The sequence below is a fragment of the Polypterus senegalus genome, chromosome 10 (genome assembly GCF_016835505.1).
Source record: "Polypterus senegalus isolate Bchr_013 chromosome 10, ASM1683550v1, whole genome shotgun sequence".
NCBI lineage: Eukaryota > Metazoa > Chordata > Cladistia > Polypteriformes > Polypteridae > Polypterus > Polypterus senegalus.
This window is the reverse complement of record NC_053163.1, coordinates 42,157,926-42,181,561: the sequence shown is the minus strand read 5'-3', so window position 1 is coordinate 42,181,561 and position 23,636 is coordinate 42,157,926. Positions and strand designations below refer to the sequence as shown.

General features: G+C 37.1%; 1 protein-coding gene across 1 annotated transcript in view; it reads right to left on the bottom strand.

Annotated features, from left to right (window-relative positions):
* tmlhe (trimethyllysine hydroxylase, epsilon) overlaps window positions 1-23,636 on the bottom strand; it is a 116,784-nt gene that overhangs the window by 71,312 nt on the left and 21,836 nt on the right. The window contains exon 2 of the mRNA XM_039765767.1: window positions 13,133-13,265. Within this exon, the coding sequence (XP_039621701.1) occupies window positions 13,133-13,259 (127 nt within the window). The 5' untranslated portion in view covers window positions 13,260-13,265. The remainder of the gene's footprint in view (window positions 1-13,132; window positions 13,266-23,636) is intronic.

Here is a 23,636-nt window from a genome sequence, read left to right as displayed (position 1 = left end):
CCTTCACCTTTACTAGTATGACTAATGGGGCAACTGGGTCCACACAGTGGTAAGCTCAGCCCCGGCAGATCAGTTCTCATTGACCCTGGCCACAGGGCAAATTACTGCCTGAAGAGTCCTTATTTTTTTTGCTTATGCCCCCACATAGCTGCGCAGTCTTTCTCAATCAAGGTACTAATTTTCACTTGTGATAGTACCAAACCCACAATATCACTTAAAACCACAGCCAGTTATGGGTTACAAGCACCAACAATGTTGTTTTCTGACAATACTGGGATTCCATTTCAAGCACAGCACATGGTATTCGTATGCAAAGTCCCTAATGGGCTGCAGAGGCTTTTGACAGATGTTCATTAGCTGCTCTTCTACCTCAGCCTGATAACCCACCAGTAAGAATGCTTCTGAAAATGCAGAGTGGAAGGAAGGCTGGACTGTTGTTAAAACAGCATCGTATTCTTAGTGCTTCTTGGCTGTGGCTTTAAGGGGTATTGTGGGCTCAGTAATCAGTGAGTTTTAACAAAATTATTTAATTCATATAATATTGTAACGACCAGCATAATAAGCAAATAGAAAACCCCAGTACCTGAGTTGTATGTTTTACTTGGGAGTATTTGTTCTGTAACAAATGGTCCTCTGTCTTATACGCTGTTATCTGGGTTATACAGCACACCTTCAAAACAATAAAAGAAAGCTTATTCTACCAATCTATATCTTACCACTTACTTTCTTTTTCTTCTATATCACAAACACTCCTGCTTATTGTCTCCTGACTACCTACTCAAAACTTCTTTACACCGCACCTTCCCTTTTCTCATAACTTCTCCTCTCACTCATCTCCTAAGAGGATTGTCCACCCCTTATAGAACAAAAGCCCTTCAAGACTGTTAGTGGGAGCCGCCCTTTACTTTTTGCAGACCTGGAAGATGACCCTCTGGCATACACGTGTTACATCATCACATGTAAAAAAAAAAATAAATTAAAAAAAATTAAAAAAAGCTGATCAAAGGATCCATTTTGTTATATTTTAGTAGTCCATGTTATATTAATATAAAAGCATATAGTAATCTGTTGGTGTTTGAAGAAAAAAGAAAAATGGGCATACATGGAGTTTATTTATAATAAAGGCTCCAGACTTCTCTTTATTTACCAAGTATTTTCCACAAGAGTTTGGTGCTGAAACCATTCACTCATCTCATTGCAATCCCAGCATTGTCCCTAGTTTGAGGATTTTACTCACTAGTGTGTTGGACTGATAAGGAAATAACCTCCTGGTTATTACTAACTCGGCTAGCTAGTAGGGAGCTTCCAAATGACAGACTGTTCTGATGACATGTTGGACAGAATGGTTGAATATTTCAGAAATAGTTTTAAAATTGTATTTAAAAGGTTACATTTTGCTTTTGTGGATTTCACAGCTGTAGTCCAGTACCAGAGATAGGGCTTAGATAGGGAACTACATTGGGGTAGTCCTCAACTTCTTCCCCCAAGTGAGGGTTACAGTACCTAATCTGTTGAACACAACATAGGTAAACTCTATGTGAGGTCTCTTGTCTGACTAAAACCAAGATTACCACCATCTCATGGGGTCACTGGGAAGAATCGGGAATTTTCCAGTGGGTACGAATATTGTTAAGTGGTTCTACCTTTAGTGTAGCCAGAACTTCAATTTCCACCCTGGGGAGTTAGCCCTACCCGTATGCTGCTCATACCTAAGATTAATGTCCACGATGTCTTCTAAACCTATATACCAACACTAATTAAATACAACGCTTTTACCCAAGTCACCAGGAACATTGGTGGCAGAGATGATTGTCGGAGACACCGCCATTACTGAAGCTAAGGACTCACTGGCTATTAGGCACTAGGAGGTTAAACAATAAAATGAGGTCCTCTGTGGCAGATGCCACTTGCTGGAAAGTGAGCATTCTAGACCTGTTTGGTTTTAAAGAAAAGGCCTCAGTAGTAAGCAAGTAGAACACATTCCTAATCATAACATAGTCAGTACATTATCTAAATAGTAACAAAACAGAAAAAAACAAATAAAAAAAAAAAAAAGAGGGTGTACTATCAAGGTTTCCGTTCCTGATAGAGGATTCCCTAACAAAGACAAAACAATCTGCAAATAAAACTAATACGAGAAACAAGTTTAATTCCATTTTGCACCTTCTGTAGAGATGTCAGTGTAACTCTGATTTACACTTTGTGATTAGATGAAGTCCAGGCAGATTCTGGTAAAAGCTGGAGTTCAGTCACTTAGTTTGGATTGCAAGTGGGGTTTTTCTGCAGCTGGATGCCTGCATCGCTGTTAAATCTACTTTCTTTTTAACTGAATTATATTAAAGGGTAGGCACTCCAATGTACAGAGGAAAACAACAGTGTAACATTACATATTACATAATCACACAATAATGATCTTATCTCTATTAATCAATGTTACCCAAAATATTAATTAAAGGGAATGTTAATACCGGTACATCAAAGTTACATAGAACAGTGAATCGTAAACTAAAATAGAAAACTCTTCATTAGATAGATAGATCGATAGACAGACTATTAACATCTAAAGTTATAGTAGCAAAGGAAAAACTAAAGAAAAAAGAGGGATAGCCTCACCTCTTTAAATCCATCAAACACTTGTTAATATGTGCAATCATAAAGTTTAGTCTACAGTACCTAATTAAAGTAACACCATACCAGTATAACCAATCCTTTTTATATTTAAGGAAGGTATCATTTTTAATTGCACTCATTTTTTCAAAAGTAGCACAAAGGTCTATTTCTTCCAAGACATCAGATATTTTTTAGGCAATTGATGATTTCCAGTGTCGCGCTATAACCAGTCTTGCTGAAAATAACTCTTAAAAAATTAAAGTGTGACAGTTTGGTTGATAGTTGTCTATCCTCAATCCAAGCAAAGCCAACTGAGGAGTTAATTTAACATTCAATTTTAAAGATTAGGAGAGAAATTTCTGAAGTGCCAGCCAGTAACGATAAATTGATTTATAGGGACACCACATATGCATAAGAGTACCATTTTTGCTACACGTCCTGCAGCATGAAGTGGAACAGTTTGAATAAGCTTTAGCTAATTTCACAGGAGTGAGATGCCTATGATTACCTTCAAGTTAAGTTCTATATGTTTAATGTTAAATGTTAATATAGCCAAGGACAAGAGCCACTGCTCATCAGAAAAAGCATAGTTCAGATCTCTTTCCCATTTAAAGATAGATGTGTATTTTGAAAATTGATTTCTGTTACCTAGTAATGAATAAAGCATTTTAAATCCTTTAGCTTTGGAAGAAGGATCTGTCATTTTGGATGGCGCCAGTGTGTGTAGCATGTCGTCTACCGCTCTCTATTTTGCTTATGTTTTTGTGTGTGTCATGCAAAATGTCAACTCACTACTGGTGTAAGATTGCCAAACACTTCTGGAGCTTCATTTGTCTGCTGTAACACTTGTACAGTTTGACAACGGAGGACTTGATTTTCCTCCTCCCCAGCTCCTATCTGGAATACTGGCATTCCTCTACCTTGCTCCAGGTTCACCTCGCTGGAGGAAGCGTCACAGACAGTGAGGTAAACACGGCGGGTGGTTGGTGAAGTTAAAGGCCTGTTTGGCTCAGTTTTTCTGGCTCAACATAGATCGACTCCTCATTTTTTTGCGTCACGGTGCGCCCAGGAACCTGTGAACTCCTTCCTGGCTGGTACCTGTTTTTGGCTCGGATCAAGCGATTCCATCTTTGCTCCCCTGCCCAATTCAACTGCGCTGGCAAGGAGCTAATCTCCAGAATTTGTGGCCTCTGGCGCACACTCTACTTATTATTGTGGCTTCGAACCCAGCTCCCATCAGGATGGGTCTAGTGAATGCTAGACCTGTAATGAATAAAACGTTTACCTTAAAGGATATCTTCGCTTCTCATGGATTGGATTATCTCTGTATAACTGAAACCTGGTTGTCCCCCAGCGAGTCCAACGCCTTCTCTGAATTGTTGCTGTGTGGCTGCTCGTATTTTAATTCCCAGTCGATCTCAGGTCATGGTGGTTTAGTGACTGTCTTCAAATCCAACTTCGATTGTAAACAACTCTTTCTAGCTGTTTCTGTCTCCAGCTTTGAACTAAGTCTTTCTCAGTTGGGTCTTTCTCCTGTGCTGCTCTGCGCAGTGGTTTATCGTCCATCAAAGTTTAATAAGGATTTTATAAGTGACTTTTCTGATTTCTTGGCTGAATTTAAGCCAAAATATGACCAAGTTTTAATTGTTGGGGATTTTAATATTCATGTTTGTTGTATGGAGAAGCCTTTGGTGAAGGAATTTTTGGACTTAATGGACTCTTCTAGTCTAATTTAGTCTGTAAATGGTCCCACTCAGGAACGTGGGCATACATTGGATCTTGTCTAGTCTCGCAGTGTATCTGCTCTTAATCTGAAAATTGGTGATGCAGTGTTTTCAGACTATATGCCTGTTTTATTTGATTTTGTTCCTCTCCATCAATTTGCTAAACCGTACGCACATGTTCTGCGCTGCCGTGCTCTTAAATCTTTTACTGTTGCTCAGTTTTCTGCTGTTTTTAATTATTAAGAGACCTCACAGCCCTCGGTATCTTCCAATACTGAGGAGCTAACAGCTCAATTTAATTCTGCTTGCCAAACTGCTCTGGACTCTGTGGCACCATTGAAAAGCAAGCAACTAAAGCCCTGCTCAGAGCCATGGTTAAATGCTAATACCTGTGCCTATAGACGGGAGTGCAGGAGAGCTGAACGAAGGTGGAAAAAGTACAGGTTGCAGGCTTCTTTTGAAATTTCAAGAGAAAGTTGGTTGTATTATCAGAAAGTTTTGAAAGCTGCTTGATCAATTTTTTTTTCTGAAGTTATTGGCTCTCTCACAACCCCCGTGCACTTTTTAACACATTGAATTCTGTTCTTAATGCTCATGAACTTGTCTATCTGGAAGCTTTAAGGGAAACTTGTGACAAATTTCTTTATATTTTTTTTTTTTGAAGACGGTTGGAAGAACTTGGGCCCTAATTTCACCACCTTCTCATGATCCATCCATTTTAATACCCTGTTTGGCTGTGTTTGACCACTTTGGGCCTGTCACTCTCCCCCTATTAAAGCAGCTGGTTTCCAGTATGAAGCTGTCTGGCTCCCCTCCTTGATGCTGTCCCTCTTTGAGTTCTTAAGGAGATCTTTTCTACCTTGGGCCCTTCTATTCTTAATATTATTAATAGCAGTTTAACCTCTAGTGTGGTGCCTAAAAATTTTAAACCTGCTGTTGTGCAACCTCTGCTGAAAAAAACGGGTCAAGGCCACTCTGGTATGTCTAACTTTAGGCTTATTTCGAAGCTATCCTTTTTGTCCAAACTCTTGGAAAAAGTAATCTACACCCAAATGAAGTCCTTCCTGGACGAACCTGCAATACTGGAAGTGTTCCAGTCTGGGTTTAAAACTCACCACAGCACTGAGTCGTCTCTGTTAAGAGTTTTTAATGATATTATTTTAACAGTGGACTCTGGTGACTGTGTACTACTTATGCTTCTGGATTTAACAGCTGCCTTTGACACGCTAGACCATGAGATCCTCATCTCCAGGATACAGCAGTGGGCGGGCATCACAGGTTCAGCTCTCCAATGGTTTAGGTCCTATCTCTCAGATATAAGTCTTTGTGTCAGTATTGATGATTTTACTTCCACCTCTGTTGCCCTCCCCTTGGGGGTACCACAGGGCTAAATACTGGACCTCTTCTGTTCTCCTTGTATGCAGACGACTGTCAGGTTTATTTCTCTTTGAAGCGCCCTGGTCCATGTTCTGTCTAGCCCCTGCTTGATTGTCTTATTGACATAAGGAGTTGGATGGCATTAAATTTTCTAAATGTTAATGAGAACAAGACAGAAGTCATGCTATTTAGACCCATTGGCACCAGCGGGTCCCCCTGCATTGACCTTTCCACTGTGGCTCAATTTGAGAAATCCATAATCACAAATTTAGGTGTGAAAATGGATTCCACTTTAAAGCTTGATAGCCATATGAACGCAGTGGTAAAATCTTGCTTTTTTCAGTTGAGGTGGGTGTCAAAAATCAAGCCTGTTTTGTCTAAACGCAACCTTGAAACAGTGATACCTGCTTTTATAACCTCTTGTCTAGATTACTGCAATGCGCTTCTTTTTGGAATTAGCCAGGCCTCTACTGTTCACCTCCAGCTGGTGCAAAATGCTACTGCTTGATTTTTAACTGGCAGAAGAAAGCATGAGCATGTTACCCTGATTTTGGCTCCATTCACAGGCTTACGGTTCGTTTCTGAATCCATTTTAAGATCCTTGCATTTGTCGGAACTGCTGCACCCTTATGTACCATCTCACTCTTTTAGGTCAGCAGACCAGATGCTTTTACGTGTTCCCAAGGCACGATGCAAACTCCAAGGTGATCGGACTTTTTCAGTTGCAGCTCCAAAGCTCTGGAAGGATTTTCCGTTGCATGTTAGGTAGGCTCCTTAACTCGCTGTCTTTAAAAATGCACATTTACTCCCTGGCCTTTAACCCAGTATGATATGTTGACTTATCTGTGTACTTTTTATTATGAATCTCTTCAGCACTTATGTGTTTCTGTTTCTTTTACCCTTTGGTTATTGTTTGTCTGATATCTTGGGTTTTTATTGTACAGCACTATGGTTAGCCTTGATGTTTTTTTTTTTTTAAAGTGCTTTATAAATAAATAAATAAAATAAACCATCACACAAAAGAGGTAGAACTTTCAATAGGTTCAGCGGGAGATAGTACAGCTGTGTACTTGAAGAGATATCCTTATATGAGATATTAAGAGTGTTCATGGAGATACTGAAAGGAGTGAAGGCTGTTGCTGGAAAAAAGGTAGGCAAATGTGTTAAGTCCATTTTGCTTCCATGTGCATACATTTAAATCTGGGCTTAAATGTTGAAATATTGTTAAAGGAAGCATTGCAAGAGGAAGAGAAAATTCTTTATTTTTATGTTTACAATATTTCCAAACACTGCTGAAGAAAATGAAGTTAATAAAAAGGAAGGCAAATTACATCCAAGTTGAACAAGCCAAAGCAAATCTACCAAATCCAGATATCCACTTATCTACTCCTCTATTTGAACCCAATGTTTAGAACTGTCAAGAGACCATTGTCTCAGCTGATTTACTATTGCTGCTCTATGTTAGTCATGCAGGTCTGGGATTGCCATACCTCCCCCATGGGACTGAGTCTTGTCAGAATAGATGTATTTATTCTGGGCGTAGTGCCTTTCCAAATACATTTAAATATATATTTTTGCAAGGTTTCTATAACTTTACTATGAAATAAAAAAAGGAATGGTGCGAAAATGATATAAGACATTTGAAAGTACAATCATTTTGTTCTTAAAATTTTATCTATCCATGATAATGACAATGAGTTAAGACACTTAAAATCTTTATTAATGTCATTTGATAAAGTTAGAAAATTAATATTTATTAGTTCTTTTGAAGAATTTGTTAATGACATACCCAAATATGATATTGAAGAAATTTCCCAAATGCATTTAAATTTGGTTTTCATTGTTGAAAGTGAAGGGGCAGAGATAGCTATACTAAGGGCCTGACATTTTGTGTCATTAATTTTTTAACAGGAACAAGCTGTAAACCTAGTTATAACTTTCTGAAACAATTCCAGGGAATTAAAAAAGATCTGTTAATGCAATTAGAACATCATCTGCATACAGTCCAATTTTATATACGTAACTCGTACTGCAGGTCCAATATGAAAACCCTGAATCCCCTGATTAGAATGTATGTGCTCAGCAAAGGGCTCCATAACAAGAGCAAATATTAAAGGTGAGAGAGGGCAATCTTGTCCAACTAAAGGTTTCAAATATAATTTCAGAAGAGCCTTACAGATGGGTCCTTTAAGATCAGAACCTCAAATAAATATAGCCAATGAGCATGATCAAATGTTTTTTTTTGCATCAAGAGCAAACAAAATAGTGGGGATAGATTTAGATACAACATATTCAATAATATCAATGAAACGTCTTATGCTGTCTGGTTCTGGTCTCCCAGGTATAAAACCAACTTGATCAATATTAATTATAGAGGGTATAATTAAAGCTAATCTTGATGCAATAATTTTAGCATATATTTTCACATCAGAATTTAGAAAAGAAATAGGAAGAAATTTTTCAGGAGATGAAGGTGGTTTGCCCAGTTTGGGGAGAGTAACCACAATTGCTTCAAGCATTTCTTTACGAAACTGTGCACTTGAAATAGCTTTGTTAAAAGTATCACAAAGGTGAGGAATATGCTGAGCTTATGTTTTAGAGATTTCACAGCTGCATCAACCTCTTTTTGAGAGATATTTTAGAGAGAAATTCCTTAATAACTGAAGGATTAGTTTGAGGGATTTGGGAATCCTTATTAAATTATATAATTTAATATGGTATGATCTAAAGTTGCCTGCAATATATTGGGGTTCACAATCGTGTTTCCATCTTTCCAAATAATAAAGGAATTTAAGCTTTAGCCATAAGTATTTTAACCTTATTAGCCAACATTTTTATTAGGTCTTTCACTTTGTGCATAATATTTAAGTCTAAGTTTCTTCATAGCTAATTCATATTTATTGAGTCGAGGCTCAATGAGCTGTCTCCTAATCTGATTTATTCGATTTACCAAAGTAGATGAAAAGGACTGTTTATTCGGAAGTTCTAGATTATGTAAACAAGCAAGTATATTATGCCTTCTTTCAGTCTGCTTTTCTTTTTTCCTTTACAGGCCAGATAAATAACAACCCCTCTAGTATATGCCTTATATGCACACCATAATGTGGCACTGCTTGAAACTTAAACCATCATTAGTGTGAAAGAATTCTTTAACAGACTGTTCAATCTGTGAAGAAGTCATATTATATTTAAGTAGTTAAGTTAGTTATTAAGTCTCCAAGGCCTATTATTAGGTAAACCAGAGGTCTACACCAACTCTAGCAGAATGGGAGAATGATCAGACCAGGTTATGGTGCCAATAGTAGAGGATTTCACTTTCTGTAAGGTCCATTTATCAACCAAGCACATATCGATACAAGAATAAGAAGCATGGAACTTTGAATAAAAGGTAAAGTCTTTTTCTCCTGAATGCAAACACTTCTAAATGTATGCATCATATAATGATTCATTAAGTAAAAATTAAGTCAGAGGGTTTTCTTGATCTCACACCTGTGAAGTCTTGTGTATAATGAATGCACTACTATATTAAAATCACCACAGCAAATTAAAGATCCCACCTTAACCAATTCAATCTGCTTCCAAAGTTTAGACAGAAATTTAAGTTGATTAGAATTAGGAGCATATGTGTTAACAATAATCGCAGACAGTATTATCAATTGATGCAACCACAATACTAAAATGACCCAGAGGATCAATCAATGTTGTCTGAATTTATACAGATAAGGAGCTCTTAAATGCTATCAAAACCCCTCCTTTTTACACTCAGCTAAAGAACAGAGAAGATTATTAAACCTTTTATTATTTGGTTTAACATAACTGTCTGGAAAAATGAGTTTTTTGGATGCATAAAATATTACAATTACTTAATAATGCCTCCTTCCACATAAGTGACCTTTTGAAAGGGGAATTAATCCCCCTAACATTAAAAGAAAGTACATTTGGGACCATATTGATCAAAATATTTGTAGTAAATGAAGAACATTTTACAACCCATATGCAATTGAAAATAGGTGGGCCTGTACAATAGTAATTACACATAAAATTAATAAACATCAAAAGTATTATAACCAATAAAAACAAAAGAATAAATATTTAAAAAAAGTAAGTGCCTGTCAAAAGTTTGATGAGTAAATTCTTGTGCAAACTTCAAATGAGTATGTATATTGACAAAACAGTCAAAAGCACAAACACGTAGCCTTCAAAACCTTACAGACATGCCTTTTTTGTTTTTGTGTGACCAGCATGCTAAATTGTTAGTACAGTGACAGAATAAATGATAACTCTGGTGCAGCTGCATATTTACTTGAAGGTTTTAAAATTTACATCCTAGCTTTCTTTATAATGGACTCGAGCCCTGTCCCAGTCTGGTTCCTGCTTTTTACTCAGCGACCCTGAATTTGAATAAGCACATATGAGAATACTGTGTTATGTTAACCTTTGCAGTTGAACAGATCTTCAAACCCAAATTTTACTTTTAGGCTATTATTTTCATTGTCAAGTCTATGCTAAGTAATTTAGTTTAATAAAATACAGTAGCAATAAGTCACAGTGTCTTATTTTCTTTCTTGTTACAAACACCCATCATGTACAATACATGCAACCCAATTGGTTTAGCGGGCATTGCAGCAGCAAAGTTACCACGAAACAAGGAAAAGAATTGCAGCAAGATTCTGCTCTAGTGATTTCTGCAAGGAGCTGCAATACTTTTTTCTGAAAAGTATAACTTTACTGTTTATGTAATAAGAATGTTTGCCTCAGTGTTATTTACTGTATCTACAATAAAATTAAATTAAGTAACATTTTCAATTTTTCACAAAGTTAAAACAGTGGAAATGAATTGGTGTACAACATTGGCTTTGGCTACAGGCCTCACATTACAATTGGTAAGTTTAGGCAATATTTAATCTACCATATTGTTTTAATTATAATACAAATCCTAATATTGTTTTTATTCAAATGGTATCCATAACTTTTTAAATTTTTATGCACTTTTATGCCTTATACTAAATTAGACTGTAATGTGAAAGCATATATAACTAATTAACTTAGAACTACCACAAATGTTAAATGATATTCTTAATGTTCAGTGTATACTTATTATTATACAAATAAAATTTACATTTAAATATCATGTACTTATTATTTTATAAGGGTTTCTTTACATTACATTCCATCTGCTGGAAAAAAATTTAAAAGATTGTGAAAGCACCAAGAGGCCTGCAAGAAAATAGTAAGCCACCTTTCCCACTGCTGGAAAAAAAAGTGAAAGATTCACAAAAAGAACTCAACCTACCACAGCATATACTCACAACCAACTGTCCAACAATATGGGGCTCAAGTCAAAAATTGAGAAGTGTACTACAACAACAGAACGCTTCGTCAAATGTTTTCTTTCTTTCATGGCAGTACAAACAAAACCTGCATCTATTAACAAGACACTAGACCAGCTACAGGAGTTCACTGATGTCCCTCTTTCTGATGAAAACTGTCAGTATATCCCACCTGAAGCCAGTTTCTTTGTCTACTAAAAACATCTGTGCTGCTGGCAGCTGAGGGAGATGGCACCACATTGACATATTCAATTAAAGCAAAAATTCTGAACTACCTCAATAACAAATATGACAACAGTGTTGACCAGCTGGACATGACTATTTTCTGGATATAAGATTCCAGAAACAATACACCTATGCAGAGAAGATCCAAATCCTAAAGGGAAAAGTGATTTATGAGATAATGAAAATAACTTAAAAAGTAAATGCTGTAAAGCGTATGCATGCAATATTTTCATGTAATTATTTGTGTTAAAATTGTGTGTAATACAAACCTGTGAAAATCAGTAGTTTTATTTTCTTTTAGGAAAATCAGAAACCACATGAATCACAAAGCACAACACATACACATTACAGAAAATTTGGTCCTTCTTTGGTTATGGCCGTTACATAATTTATATTTGTTTGTCATTTGAAAAAGTTTTAAGTTGATTAATAAATAATGGCAGCTATCATCTTAGTGTGATCAATTATGCCACCAATTACTGTTAGCCTTGAAGCTGCAATACAAAATGGTGAACTTTAATACTTGTACGTCGCAGTTTAAATCACAACTGAAATATATGCCAAAATAATTGTAATGTGATTTTCTGATTAAATCATGCAGTCCTAATATATGACAGACTAGACAAGTAATACTAAGACCTTGGGTCATTGAAGAAAGGTGATGCATGCACCTTTCATGAAACACAGCACCAGAGGTCACTCTACAGAGGTTGATAAAATATCCTTCACTGCCAACTGAGGTCACCACAGCTCTTTTCCTGACAGATACGGACCCAAGCCCACTAATCTGAACCTCCAAATCTTTGCTTGTGTATCACTTTATGTTGGCCTGTGCAATGTACCTTATTGTCACAGTGGTGGGCACTGCTGTCATTTTCTCTGTCAGCAGAGCGGGTTGTCCAGACCCAAAACCTACATCTCCAATTCTTTGGTCGTGTTGGACTTTTAACTGGCTTGTGCAAAGTGTTTCACTGTCACATATCCATGGCATTGCTTGCCATGAGGCTGTGACCACATTGTTACCTGTCATGAGAAGGACCCAAAGCTCTCACTATGCTGTCCTTATCAGTGTCACACGTCCACAGTTATGCTTAACAAGAGGCATATGTCTGCATTACTGCCTGCCACTATAAGGACCTGAAGCTGAATTTAATCACAGAGGTAGCTTGCATGTCTAATTCTTTGATCATATTGTGTGGATCATAGCATAAGTGGTTGACTGAAACCAAGATCAAGACTGAAGGCTCAAGATTTCGTGAGCTTCTGCACGACAGACAGATGACCCTTGGAAAAACAAATACATTCAATGTACTAATTTACTTTGATGAATAAAAATCCCTGTTAAAATTTTATTCTTAACATAAAACAATGTCAAGTAAAAAATACACAATGTTTTAGTTCCAGTCGTTTTAAATAAGAAAATCCCGCCACTGGTACTGTGTGACCATGAACAAGTCATTTCATCTGCCTGCGCTCCAACTGGAAAAACAAAGAAATGTATACAATTGTTATCTTAAACGTTGTAAAAAAGTACATCTGAAGGTAATGTAAAGAAGTGTAGGGCTTGTTAAATGAGAGAACTGGTCAAAAAATTGCTTGGTATTTAACTTTTGAGCACTATGCTCATGACTAAAGCACATCCAGTTTTAATTTGCTTGATTGTAATGAGGCTTCAGTTTATTAATATTATATTTGTGTTTTTATGATCAAGTTAATTGAAGCATCATATTTTAACTATTATATTTATATGGGCAATCTAATGTTTCCAACTTACATATATACTATATACACTTTAATATATACACCTTTTGCTGCATCCAAGAATTACAAATGTTGATGTAATAAATTTACAACAGGAATTCTTACCAAAACATTTTTCATGTAGTTTCCACAAGTTCTTCATAGACTGGGATGCAGTGTGTTGCCATCGAAAAGAAGTTCTCTTCAACAAAAGCCACATGTGAGCATTCATGGAAAATAAATGGGCATACATCCTGATCTAAAAAAAAACAAAAAAAAAAAAAACAAGCACATTTCTAATGAAATACAACAGAATAACATTTAATTAAGGTCAGTAAATAAAGTAAGTCTGATCAAAGGGATTACCCGACGCATTTCCATGTTTTATAAAGATATCAATTATTTATCGATACCAACATTCCTCCATTTTTTAAAATTTCAGATAACCCTAATTTCAGCATTTCAAAATATATAATATAAAAACCAAAACATAGATAAAATTTCCTTCACTGAAGAAGCAGACACTATTCATTTGTTGTAGTTGTTATTTTTAGTTCTCTTCAATGCACTGCCAGATTCCTCAAAAGCAGTTCAAGGGTACTTTGGCTTGAAATTTATGTGGGACAAAGTTGAATGCAAGGCAGGAATCATCCCTGCATAAGGTTGGTCCATTGTAGGGTACACTCACTCAGAAAAAAGGCAGAATTTGCCAGCTACATTAACAGGCATACATTTGAGATGTGCGATGGAAACGTACCTAAAGTACCTATAGAAAAAGTTATTTAAACACTACATTCAAAATCCACACAAAAAGCAAATCAACTGGAATTTGAATGCAAAACTGGAGCAGCCAGACCTCTGCCTACTCAAAAAATAGCGCTGTTAAATTAGAACACTGAAAATGGGAATCTAAATGAAGAACAGTGTATTTGCAAGTATACCACTATGCATGGACCAGGGACATTCAATAATTCAATTTATGAAGTGCCTCGTTTAGAGTACTGCTCCAAAATAACAGATGAAAGTATTTACTGTAATAGTTTAGAAGTTTTATTTAGAACAATAGATGAACAGTTAAATTAGAATCTGGCATTGTCCCCTACTACAGTGCCATAATACTTAGCAACACTGCTTCACAGGTTAAAGATAAACGTGCACTAAACACAATTCCTCCCCATGTCTAACTGGGCTTTCCATAGCTATTCAGGTTTCCATCCAGTACAGATTAGTTTAACTGGTATCTCACAGGTGGCTCTGTTCAGGTTACATGTATTAAAGGTGTACGAGTATGATCTGTCAAGAGCTGTTTACAGCCTTGAGCATAATGTATAGTGGAACAGGCTTGTCTCCCTGCTCACCTAAAATTGTAATATGGAAGGATGGGTAGATGGATGGATAAACGGATGGCACAACTTCACCTCAGATTAGGTTCCAAAAGTTTAAAGAGGTCTTTAGTAATAAACCAGATAGCAAAAACTGGGCATGTTTCCAGATTTGGAACATTAAAACATTACACTCCTTCCACAGGACATTTTAGAGTAGTGGTTCCCAAACTCAGTCATTGAGACCCACTTTGGCTGCAGGTTTTTGTTCCCACGAAAATCACAATCAGTGATAAAAACTGATCTAATTTAATTATCTGGTCTTTTTTCTCTTCCTGTATTGTGACTTCAGAAAAGCAAATTGGTACATTTATAAGACATTTTCATTTTGGCTTTGAAATTCTTAACTCTTTGGTTGTTTTCCTATTATTTCACCCATTTTATGTGGTTTCCTCCCTTCACTGTATCCTAATAATTACTATTAAAAACAAGCAGAGCAGATACCCAGCAAAACAACACTGAATGATGAAAGACGACAAACACTTCAGCGTCAGACCCACTAATTTGTAAATAATGGATTAAATAACCACTTGATGTTAAAAAGTATAAAGAAAAAAAAAACAATATCCCCCATATACTGTAACTGCTTAGTACATTTTAATAAAAACAAAATACCAAACTTAGTTTTGTAATTTCTACATCTCACTTAAATAAACTAGGACTCAAATTAAAAACAGAATTTGGTTGAAACAAAAACTTGCAATCACAGTGGGTCCCTAGGACCAAGTTTCAGAATCATTGCTTTGGAGAATTTAAACTACATTTAAGGTAGAACATGAAATTAGAACTTTGACTTGTAAAATGAATCCCATCACCCATCTCCTTAAATCGGTTTCAACAACTTTAAGAAATGTATTGTAATCCTTGTTTAGTCAATGTGTAATATAATATTTAACATTCATTATTATTAGAACTTTATTAAGAAATCATGTTAACTCAGTTTCATAATTTTTTTATTGTTTTAGAGAAAATTATAAATTGTTTCTGAACTTTTATGCAAAATTTGAGTCAAACATTCACCATGGTCAGTATACTAAAACATCTCAAGTTTTGCAAAGTCCTATTCGGTAGAATAATAAGAAATCATGCACTGTTTTTGATACTATTGACTACATGTATATCACAACAAAACAAAGACTTGTGTCTTTAATGGTTTAAACTGTTTAAAAAAATCACCTTTCAATATCTGCAAAAGTCTAATGATCATAAACTATCTTAACGGTCAACAGTTGCAAATATTATGTTTAAGCTATATTGAGCTGGGACTATTTTTTTTTTTTTTTTGCAATTTACTGTCATAAGAATAGATTTGGAAATGTATTAAATATAAATCATATGTAGACTGACCTCAATGACATCAAGAAATAATAATAAATCATACTAATTCTTCATTAGTAATTAATTCTTTCAACATGGTTGAACAGTGACGTGTCATGCTTCAATTAAGTAAAATCTTTCAGGAAGTCAAAATTCTGCAAATATGGCACCATTTGTTAAATATTCCTAAAAATAAAGAATTCCAAATATCCAATAACACTCTTATTTTCCTTCAATTATCTATTTCTTATTAATAAAAGAAAGGAAAAACGCAGGAAACCCCAGTTAAATGTGACAAAAAGAAATAATTAACAAACCACTAACTGGCTAAAAATCACAAATCTAAAAATGAGAAACCCTAAATACCAAATGTTAAACTGTAAACAGCTATGGGACAGCAATAAAGATGGACTGGTAGAGCATGGGGGGGGGGATCTGAGGTCACTGGAAAGGGGGGGCAATATCTTTAAAGACTTGGCCCTTTGTTATTTTACAGAGTCCTGGGGCTTCCTATTTTGCTAAATGTTTGCGAGACATGGACACTATCCAGAGACCTGAGACTCCTTCAGTATTGTGTCTCTTCTGTATCAAATCGCTGGTATGACTTTGTGTCAAATGAGCGGTTGTTCATGGAGTCACGAATGAGGCACATTACCTGCACTGTGTGTCAGTTATGGCACTATGGATATGTGGCACAATTCCCCAAGGGTAATCCAGCTCGCAGGACCCTCATTTTTGAGGACCCAAGCAGCTGGACCTGGCCAAGGGGATACCCACATAACGCCTGGCTGTGGAAGATGGATGGTCATTTCTGAAGGGTGGGACTGGACTGTGTTTCTGACTGGGGGGTTGTCAAGCAGGATCCCGAGCTGTTTCATCATGTGGCAGGTGCGGCAGGGTGCTTTACCAGTACATGCTTCACAACCTGACCTGACACCATATTTTGTGAATGATCTTGGATCAACAGTTGTAGTAATAACAGATTTTAAACAATTGTCCTACACCCTGAAAATGACTTACTTTAAGCATCCAACACATCAAGCACTAGTTGGCTTCATTTTAGCATTTAACAGCCATGCTTCTGATATTTCTTTCCTTATTACAACAGCTTAAAAATCAGGATGTTAAAGTAATGATTTTTGTATTTATTACTTAACCCTTTGTTGTTTCTAGTGATGGACGAAAAAAACATTTCAATAATGTTGTCATGCAGAATGAAAATAAAAAAATCCAGACATTATAAACTTAAAAGGGGACTATTTAATAAAGATAGAAATCCAAATAACATGAACTGCTTAAAATAAAAACCTACACCCACCTTGACCCTCATTGGATGGAGCCGACTAGCTAGGATTTAATAGTTTCCTAATAAACAAATTCACGTAACACATTTTTTATAAGATGTTTTAAATAAAGGTATATAACGTGTTTGATTAATCACACATTGTTTTTCACTCAGATATACCTCCGCTTTGATTATATGATTTGGATTTTGCAGGAAACCCCAATTTTGTGACGTTGCATGTTTTCCACGTATCACATTGACTTGAAAGTTGCAGTTTCCATCTGTGTGTTAAGTAACACAATTCTTATGAAAACTTTATGTTTAATAGAAGTGAGGAAAAGGAAAAATTATAATAAAGCATTACCCACAGTACAAGCTAGAACATTTAACCTACAATTAAATATTAGAATATGTACTTATTTTAATATGAATATCGAAATGTAAATTTTTGGGTAATTTGAGATTCCTACCCCTAGGTCATTAAATTTTAACTTGCATGCATTCATTTGCTCAAACAGTGGCCACCATTCAATTCTACAAGCACCTTTGTTTCCAACCAGTTTATACTACTGATTCAGTGTTGCCAACCATTCAGTAAGCTTTATTACTTGAATGACTGGTTGGTACTTGCTCTCAGTTTATATCAGATATTTGTATTTTAATTTTGATTATTTTGTAGACTTATGGATATTTATTGCTGCTGTTTACTGCCAATGAATTGTTTAGCAACTTGCGTCTGGTGCAATATATCAATGCACCATTGGAGCTTTACTTTACTGAGGTATTGAGCATGTCTTGTATGCTGGCTTCTACCCTGCCAGTGTATTGTACTTTGTGTTGTTGTGGTCTGTCTGTGTGTGAAACTTGATTAAAACACAGTGCTCCTAAAACTTCATTTTTTGTCAACAGAAAAGGACCATGTAGATATTTTTCTGTTTTTTTTATCCTTTAGAAGTGTTGTTTTTTTCATTTGCTCAGGAGTAAAGGCAAATGAAAATGTGTTTGGGGTGTCAAGTCTCAGTAGTAAGTAAGTAAATAATTACCACATAGCTTTGTATATGTTAATAGTAAGTAAGCAAGTGGGTGTACCAGTAAAGAAGAAAGTAAAAGATTATAAGTTAACCCGGGTACATTAAGGGCAAGCATGCACTATGGTGCTAGAAAGAAGGGCAAACAGCACAATTAAAAAAAAAAAAGAGAGAGAGATTAAACACTTATAATATTTACACTTCTGTCAGTTAAGAAAACAAAAAGTGACAAATACAGTTTCTTAGTGAAATTAGTCTTATGGGGTCAGACATGATTCTTAAATGACATTACACATTTGGGGACAACCCCATGTAATTACATTACCCACGTAATGAATAGCGGCAAAGGGATTCCCCACAGGGCTTCTTCCTATAAAACCTGCCCGTAATATCTTCAGTCTGTGTCAACCACATGGGTTTCAAGGAGATTGCAAAAGACAATGAATAAAAGACTTAATGCCAAGCAAAAATAAAAAGTTAAAATTTCTGTTATCCATTCAGGTGATCAGTAGCACAAGGTAACTTAAGCTTAAAAGTTATTTTTCATGTTGTAATGAGCACTGTGACAGTGGAGACAGACAGACAGACACACACACACACATACATACATACAGGTAAATCACCAGAGCTACTGGGCTCCACACGTTTGAGAAGTGCCACCATAGACTCCATATGATTGACACCATATCATATGCAGTGCATCTGGAAAGTATTCACAGCGCATCACTTTTTCCACATTTTGTTATATTACAGCCTTATTCCAAAATGGATTAAATTCATTTTTTCCCCTCAGAATTCTACACACAACACCTCATAATGACGTGAAAAAAGTTCACTCGAGATTTTTGCAAATTTATTACAAATAAAAAAACTGAGAAGTCACATGTACATAAGTATTCACAGCCTTTGCCATGAAGCTCAAAATTGAGCTCAGGTGCATCCTGTTTCCCCTGATCATCCTTGAGATGTTTCTGCAGCTTAACTGGAGTCCACCTGTGGTAAATTCAGTTGATTGGACATGATTTAGAAAGGCACACACCTGTCTATATAAGGTCCCACAGTTGACAGTTCATGTCAGAGCACAAACAAAGCATGAAGTCAAAGGAATTGTCTGTAGACCTCCGAGACAGGATTGTCTGGAGGCACAAATCTGGGGATGGTTAAAGAAAAATTTCTGCTGCTTTGAAGGTCCCAATGAGCACAGTGACCTCCATCATCTGTAAGTGGAAGAAGGTCGAAACCACCAGGACTCTTCCTAGAGCTGGCCAGCTGTCTAAACTGAGCGATCAGGGGAGAAGGGCCTTAGTCAGGAAGGTGACCAAGAACCCGATGGTCACTCTGTCAGAGCTCCAGAGGTCCTCTGTGGAGAGAGGAGAACCTTCCAGAAGGACAACCATCTCTGCATCTGCATCAATCCACCAATCAGGCTTGTATGGTAAAGTGGCCAGATGGAAGCCACTCCTTAGTGAAAGGCACATGGCAGCCCGCCTGGAGTTTACCAAAAGGCACCTGAAGGACTCTAAGACCACGAGAAACAAAATTCTCTGGTCTGATGAGACAAAAATTGAACTCTTTGGTGTGAATGCCAGGCGTCAAGTTTGGAGGAAACCAGGCACCACTCATCACCAGGCCAATACCATCCCTACAGTGAAGCATGGTGGTGGCAGCATCATGCTGTGGGGATGTTTTTCAGCGGCAGGAACTGGGAGACTAGTCATGATAAAAGGAAAGATGACTGCAGCAATGTACAGAGACATCCTGGATGAAAACCTGCTCCAGAGCTTTCTTGACCTTAGACTGGGGCGACGGTTCATCTTTCAGCAGGACAACGACCTTAAGCACACAGCCAAGATATCAAAGGAGTTGCTTCAGGACAACTCTGTGAATGTCCTTAAGTGGCCCAGCCAGAGCCCAGACTTGAATCCGATTGAACATCTCTGAAGAGATCTTAAAATGGCTGTGCACCGACGCTTCCCATCCAACCTGATGGAGGTTGAGAGGTGCTGCAAAAAGGAATGGGTGAAACTGGCCAAGGATAGGTGTGCCAAGCTTGTGGAATCATATTCAAAAAGACTTGAGGCTTTAATTGCTGCCAAAGGTGCATCGACAAAGTATTGAGCAAAGGCTGTGAATACTTATGTACATGTGATTTCTCAGTTTTTTTTATTTTTAATTTGCAGAAACCTCAAGTAAACTTTTTTCACATCATTGTGGGGTATTGTGTGTAGAATTCTGAGGAAAAAAAATGAATTTAATCCATTTTGGAATAAGGCTGTAACATAACAAAATGTGGAAAAAGTGATGCACTATGAATACTTTCCGGATGCACTGTAAGTAAAAACAGTTGAGTCACCACAAAACCAGTCTCCAGAAAGACAGAAGCAGAGATAGTGGGAAACTAAATCATTAGGGGGACTGAGATGTAGGTTTGCTCCAGAGACAGAGAGTCTCATGCTGTGTGTGGTATTCCGGGTGCACTGATAGGAGAAGTCCCTGGGAGGGTGGATAGGCACTTGGCCGGAATGGAGGTAGATGTGGATTACACTGTCCATGTTGCATCAAATGACATTCACAAGGGCAGGCACTTAGATAAGCAACGTAATTGTAAAGGGTTGGGTGCCAAACTGAGATGCAGAAATAACAAGGAGGTCTACCCTGAAGTTTTCTGCCTGTGCCACTTGATAGTCTAACTACGACTAAGGGAATCAGAAAGCTTAATATATGGCTTAAATCTTGTTGTAGAATGCAAATACATAGGTTTATGGGGCACTGGGACTAGGGATGCACCCAAATGAAATTCTTGGCCGAAGCCGAATAATAATGAAATGCTTGGCCGAAGGCCGAATACCGAACTCGGTGTTTCGCATTTTTTTTCATTTATTTTGCCAATTTTTTCACCATTACAATAATTAAATAGTAAAAATTTGCTTTTTACTATTTTGTGTTGCTTTTCAGAGAAATAAATCAAATAACAAAAATCCAATTTCAAAATATTTATTTAACACTGAACATTTTTTTTTAACATTCCAGCAGATATTATACAAACAAAGCACAATATAACTTAAAATAAATAAATTAGTAAAATAAAAAAATATTTTTATTTGGCCATCTTTGAAGCCCCCCTTCTTGAATAGCCTATGTTAGGCCTATAACTGACTGCTGAAAGAATGTAACTCTGTATGTCTACAACAACAAATGTGCATTGAATAGTGCAAAAAATGTGGATGAACCCACAACAAATGAATAACTGTCCTAGACATAAGCCTACTTCTTCAGGAAAAGTGGCAGGTTCTTCTTTATGAAAAGTAGCTTCTCTGCTTTCTCACATGAAAGTCGGTTCCTCTTCTCATCGATGACATGAGATGCAGCACTAAACAGTCTCTCGCTGTCGGTGCTTGTGCATGGAGCAGACAAGTACCCGCAGAATAGTTGAAATTTTTATTGCAGTTTTCTGACAGTTGCTCATTTCAAAACGAACAATGTCTTCAAGATAATGAAATGGTTGAAACCCAGTGTAGGCCTACTATTTTACTACACTGAAAATAGTTACATTTTCACAAAATACATAATATAAAATATAGGTAGTAACACTTTACAATGTTTCCTTTTGTTAACATTATTGCATTAACTAACAATGAGCAATACATTTGTTATGGTATTTATTAATCTTCGTTAATGTAAGATAATAAAAAATATTTAGTTCATGTTAGTATAAGTGCATTAACAATTTTAACAAATAGGCCTACCACTTTTGATACTTTTAATTAAAAATTACTGTAAATAATACTGTATTAGTAAATGTTAACATTAAGATTAATAAATGCTTTTAATAAGGGTTTTTCATTGTTAGTTAATGTTAAAAATAGAAACTACTTATAAAGTGTTACCATAATCCAAAATATAAATAAAATCTTAAATTAATTTCCCATAGCCTACCTGCGTGCCATCTTCACCAGGTCGGGAAAGCGGCCTTGATTGGTCCTCCAAAATTTGAGAGGGTTATTGCTCCTGGGGATGGGGACTTCTGAGAGATGACCATCTAACTGTTGAGCGGTTGAGCTTGTCCTCTGTCTTGCAAATGGGTTATTCTCTTGGAGGATCTCATCGAACATGTCAGACAGCGAGACTGTCGCGCTCATCTGTAGTACGAGCCCGTTTACTCTCTGCGCTGTTTTCATCTCCTGCGCTGTGCATCACCTGACCGTCTCCATCACCTAGCGGCTTTCCCAAATCCAACTCGGCCTGGATCATTTCTCGTGTGCGCAGCTTTTTCCCCACATCCAAGTAATGATCTTTATATCGTGGATCAAGCACAGTCGGGATGCAGTACAGGGGTTCTGAGTCCGCCTGACTAAATCGTGTGCTGACAGCTTCCAAGAGGCGCACTTTTAGTTGTTTTAACTCTGTGGTCTGTTTCAGCCTCTTTGTTTAAAAGACGTTTTAGTGCTGCAAGTAAAGGTATGACGTCTGCCACAGATGCATCAGATGAGCTTATCTCTTTTGTTATCTGCTCAAAGGGGGCGAGAAGAGAGAGAACGTTCTCAATTAACACCCACTGGTATGCGGTGAATGTCGCGGGGAGGTTATGATCTGCTATGTATGTAGCCAAGACTCGCTTTTGCGCAAAAAGGCTTTCCAGCATATAATATGTACTGTTCCACCTTGTGCTCACATCTTTTTGGAAACGATTTTGTGGCGTTTCCGAACTGTTCTTGGATAGATTGTAGGCGTGCATAGGCAAGCGGTGAATGTTTAAAATGGCCAACAATTTTCCTGCCTATCACTATCACATCTGCTATACTGCGCTGACTCAACAATGCCTCATTGACCGCCAGTTGAATTGTGTGTGCCATACACTGTATGCCTTTCAGATCACTATCTTCCATGGCTTTAGCCATATTTCTTGCGTTGTCACTGACTACCGCATGCACTTTAGATCGGTCGATACGCCGTCAAACATGTTGGCGAATGCCTTGGATATGGCTACAGCTGTATGGGACCCTCTAAACTCTTGTGAGTAAAGCACAATCTTTTGTAGCTTGAAATCTGTGTCGATCCACTGCGCAGTTAAACTCAGCATACTGGTGGGGCTCACATCTGAGCTCCAAATATCAGTCGTGAAGCTGAGGGCTGCAATATCTGTAGCCAAGAGCTCATGGACGTGAGTTAAAATGACGTTATACATCTCAGGTAAGCACACGTCTGAGAAATGCCATCTACTAGGCATGGTGTAACGGGGCTCAATATGGTCTATAAACCTCCGAAATCCAACATCCTCTACAACAGAGAATGGTTGATCATCCAATGCGATGAATTCCATTATCCTTTTAGTAATACCTTTAGCTTTGGCACGGTCATTGGCAAACTTTTTTGCCTTTTCTAAGAAGTCAGCCACAGATGGAGTGGTTGTCTTCGGACTGGGAGTAGCTACTTTCCTTTTCGCTGCTGCTGTTGCCGTAGCCGCCGCCGTTCTTTCTCGTACTCTGCATGATGTTCGGGGTGTCTTGATTTTAAGTGATAAATTAAACTTGAAGTGCTGTATGCGTTTTGCAGATGTACCCCCTCTGGACAATTCAGCAGAACAGTGTCTGCAAACGGCCGTTTTTGCCTCTTTCTCT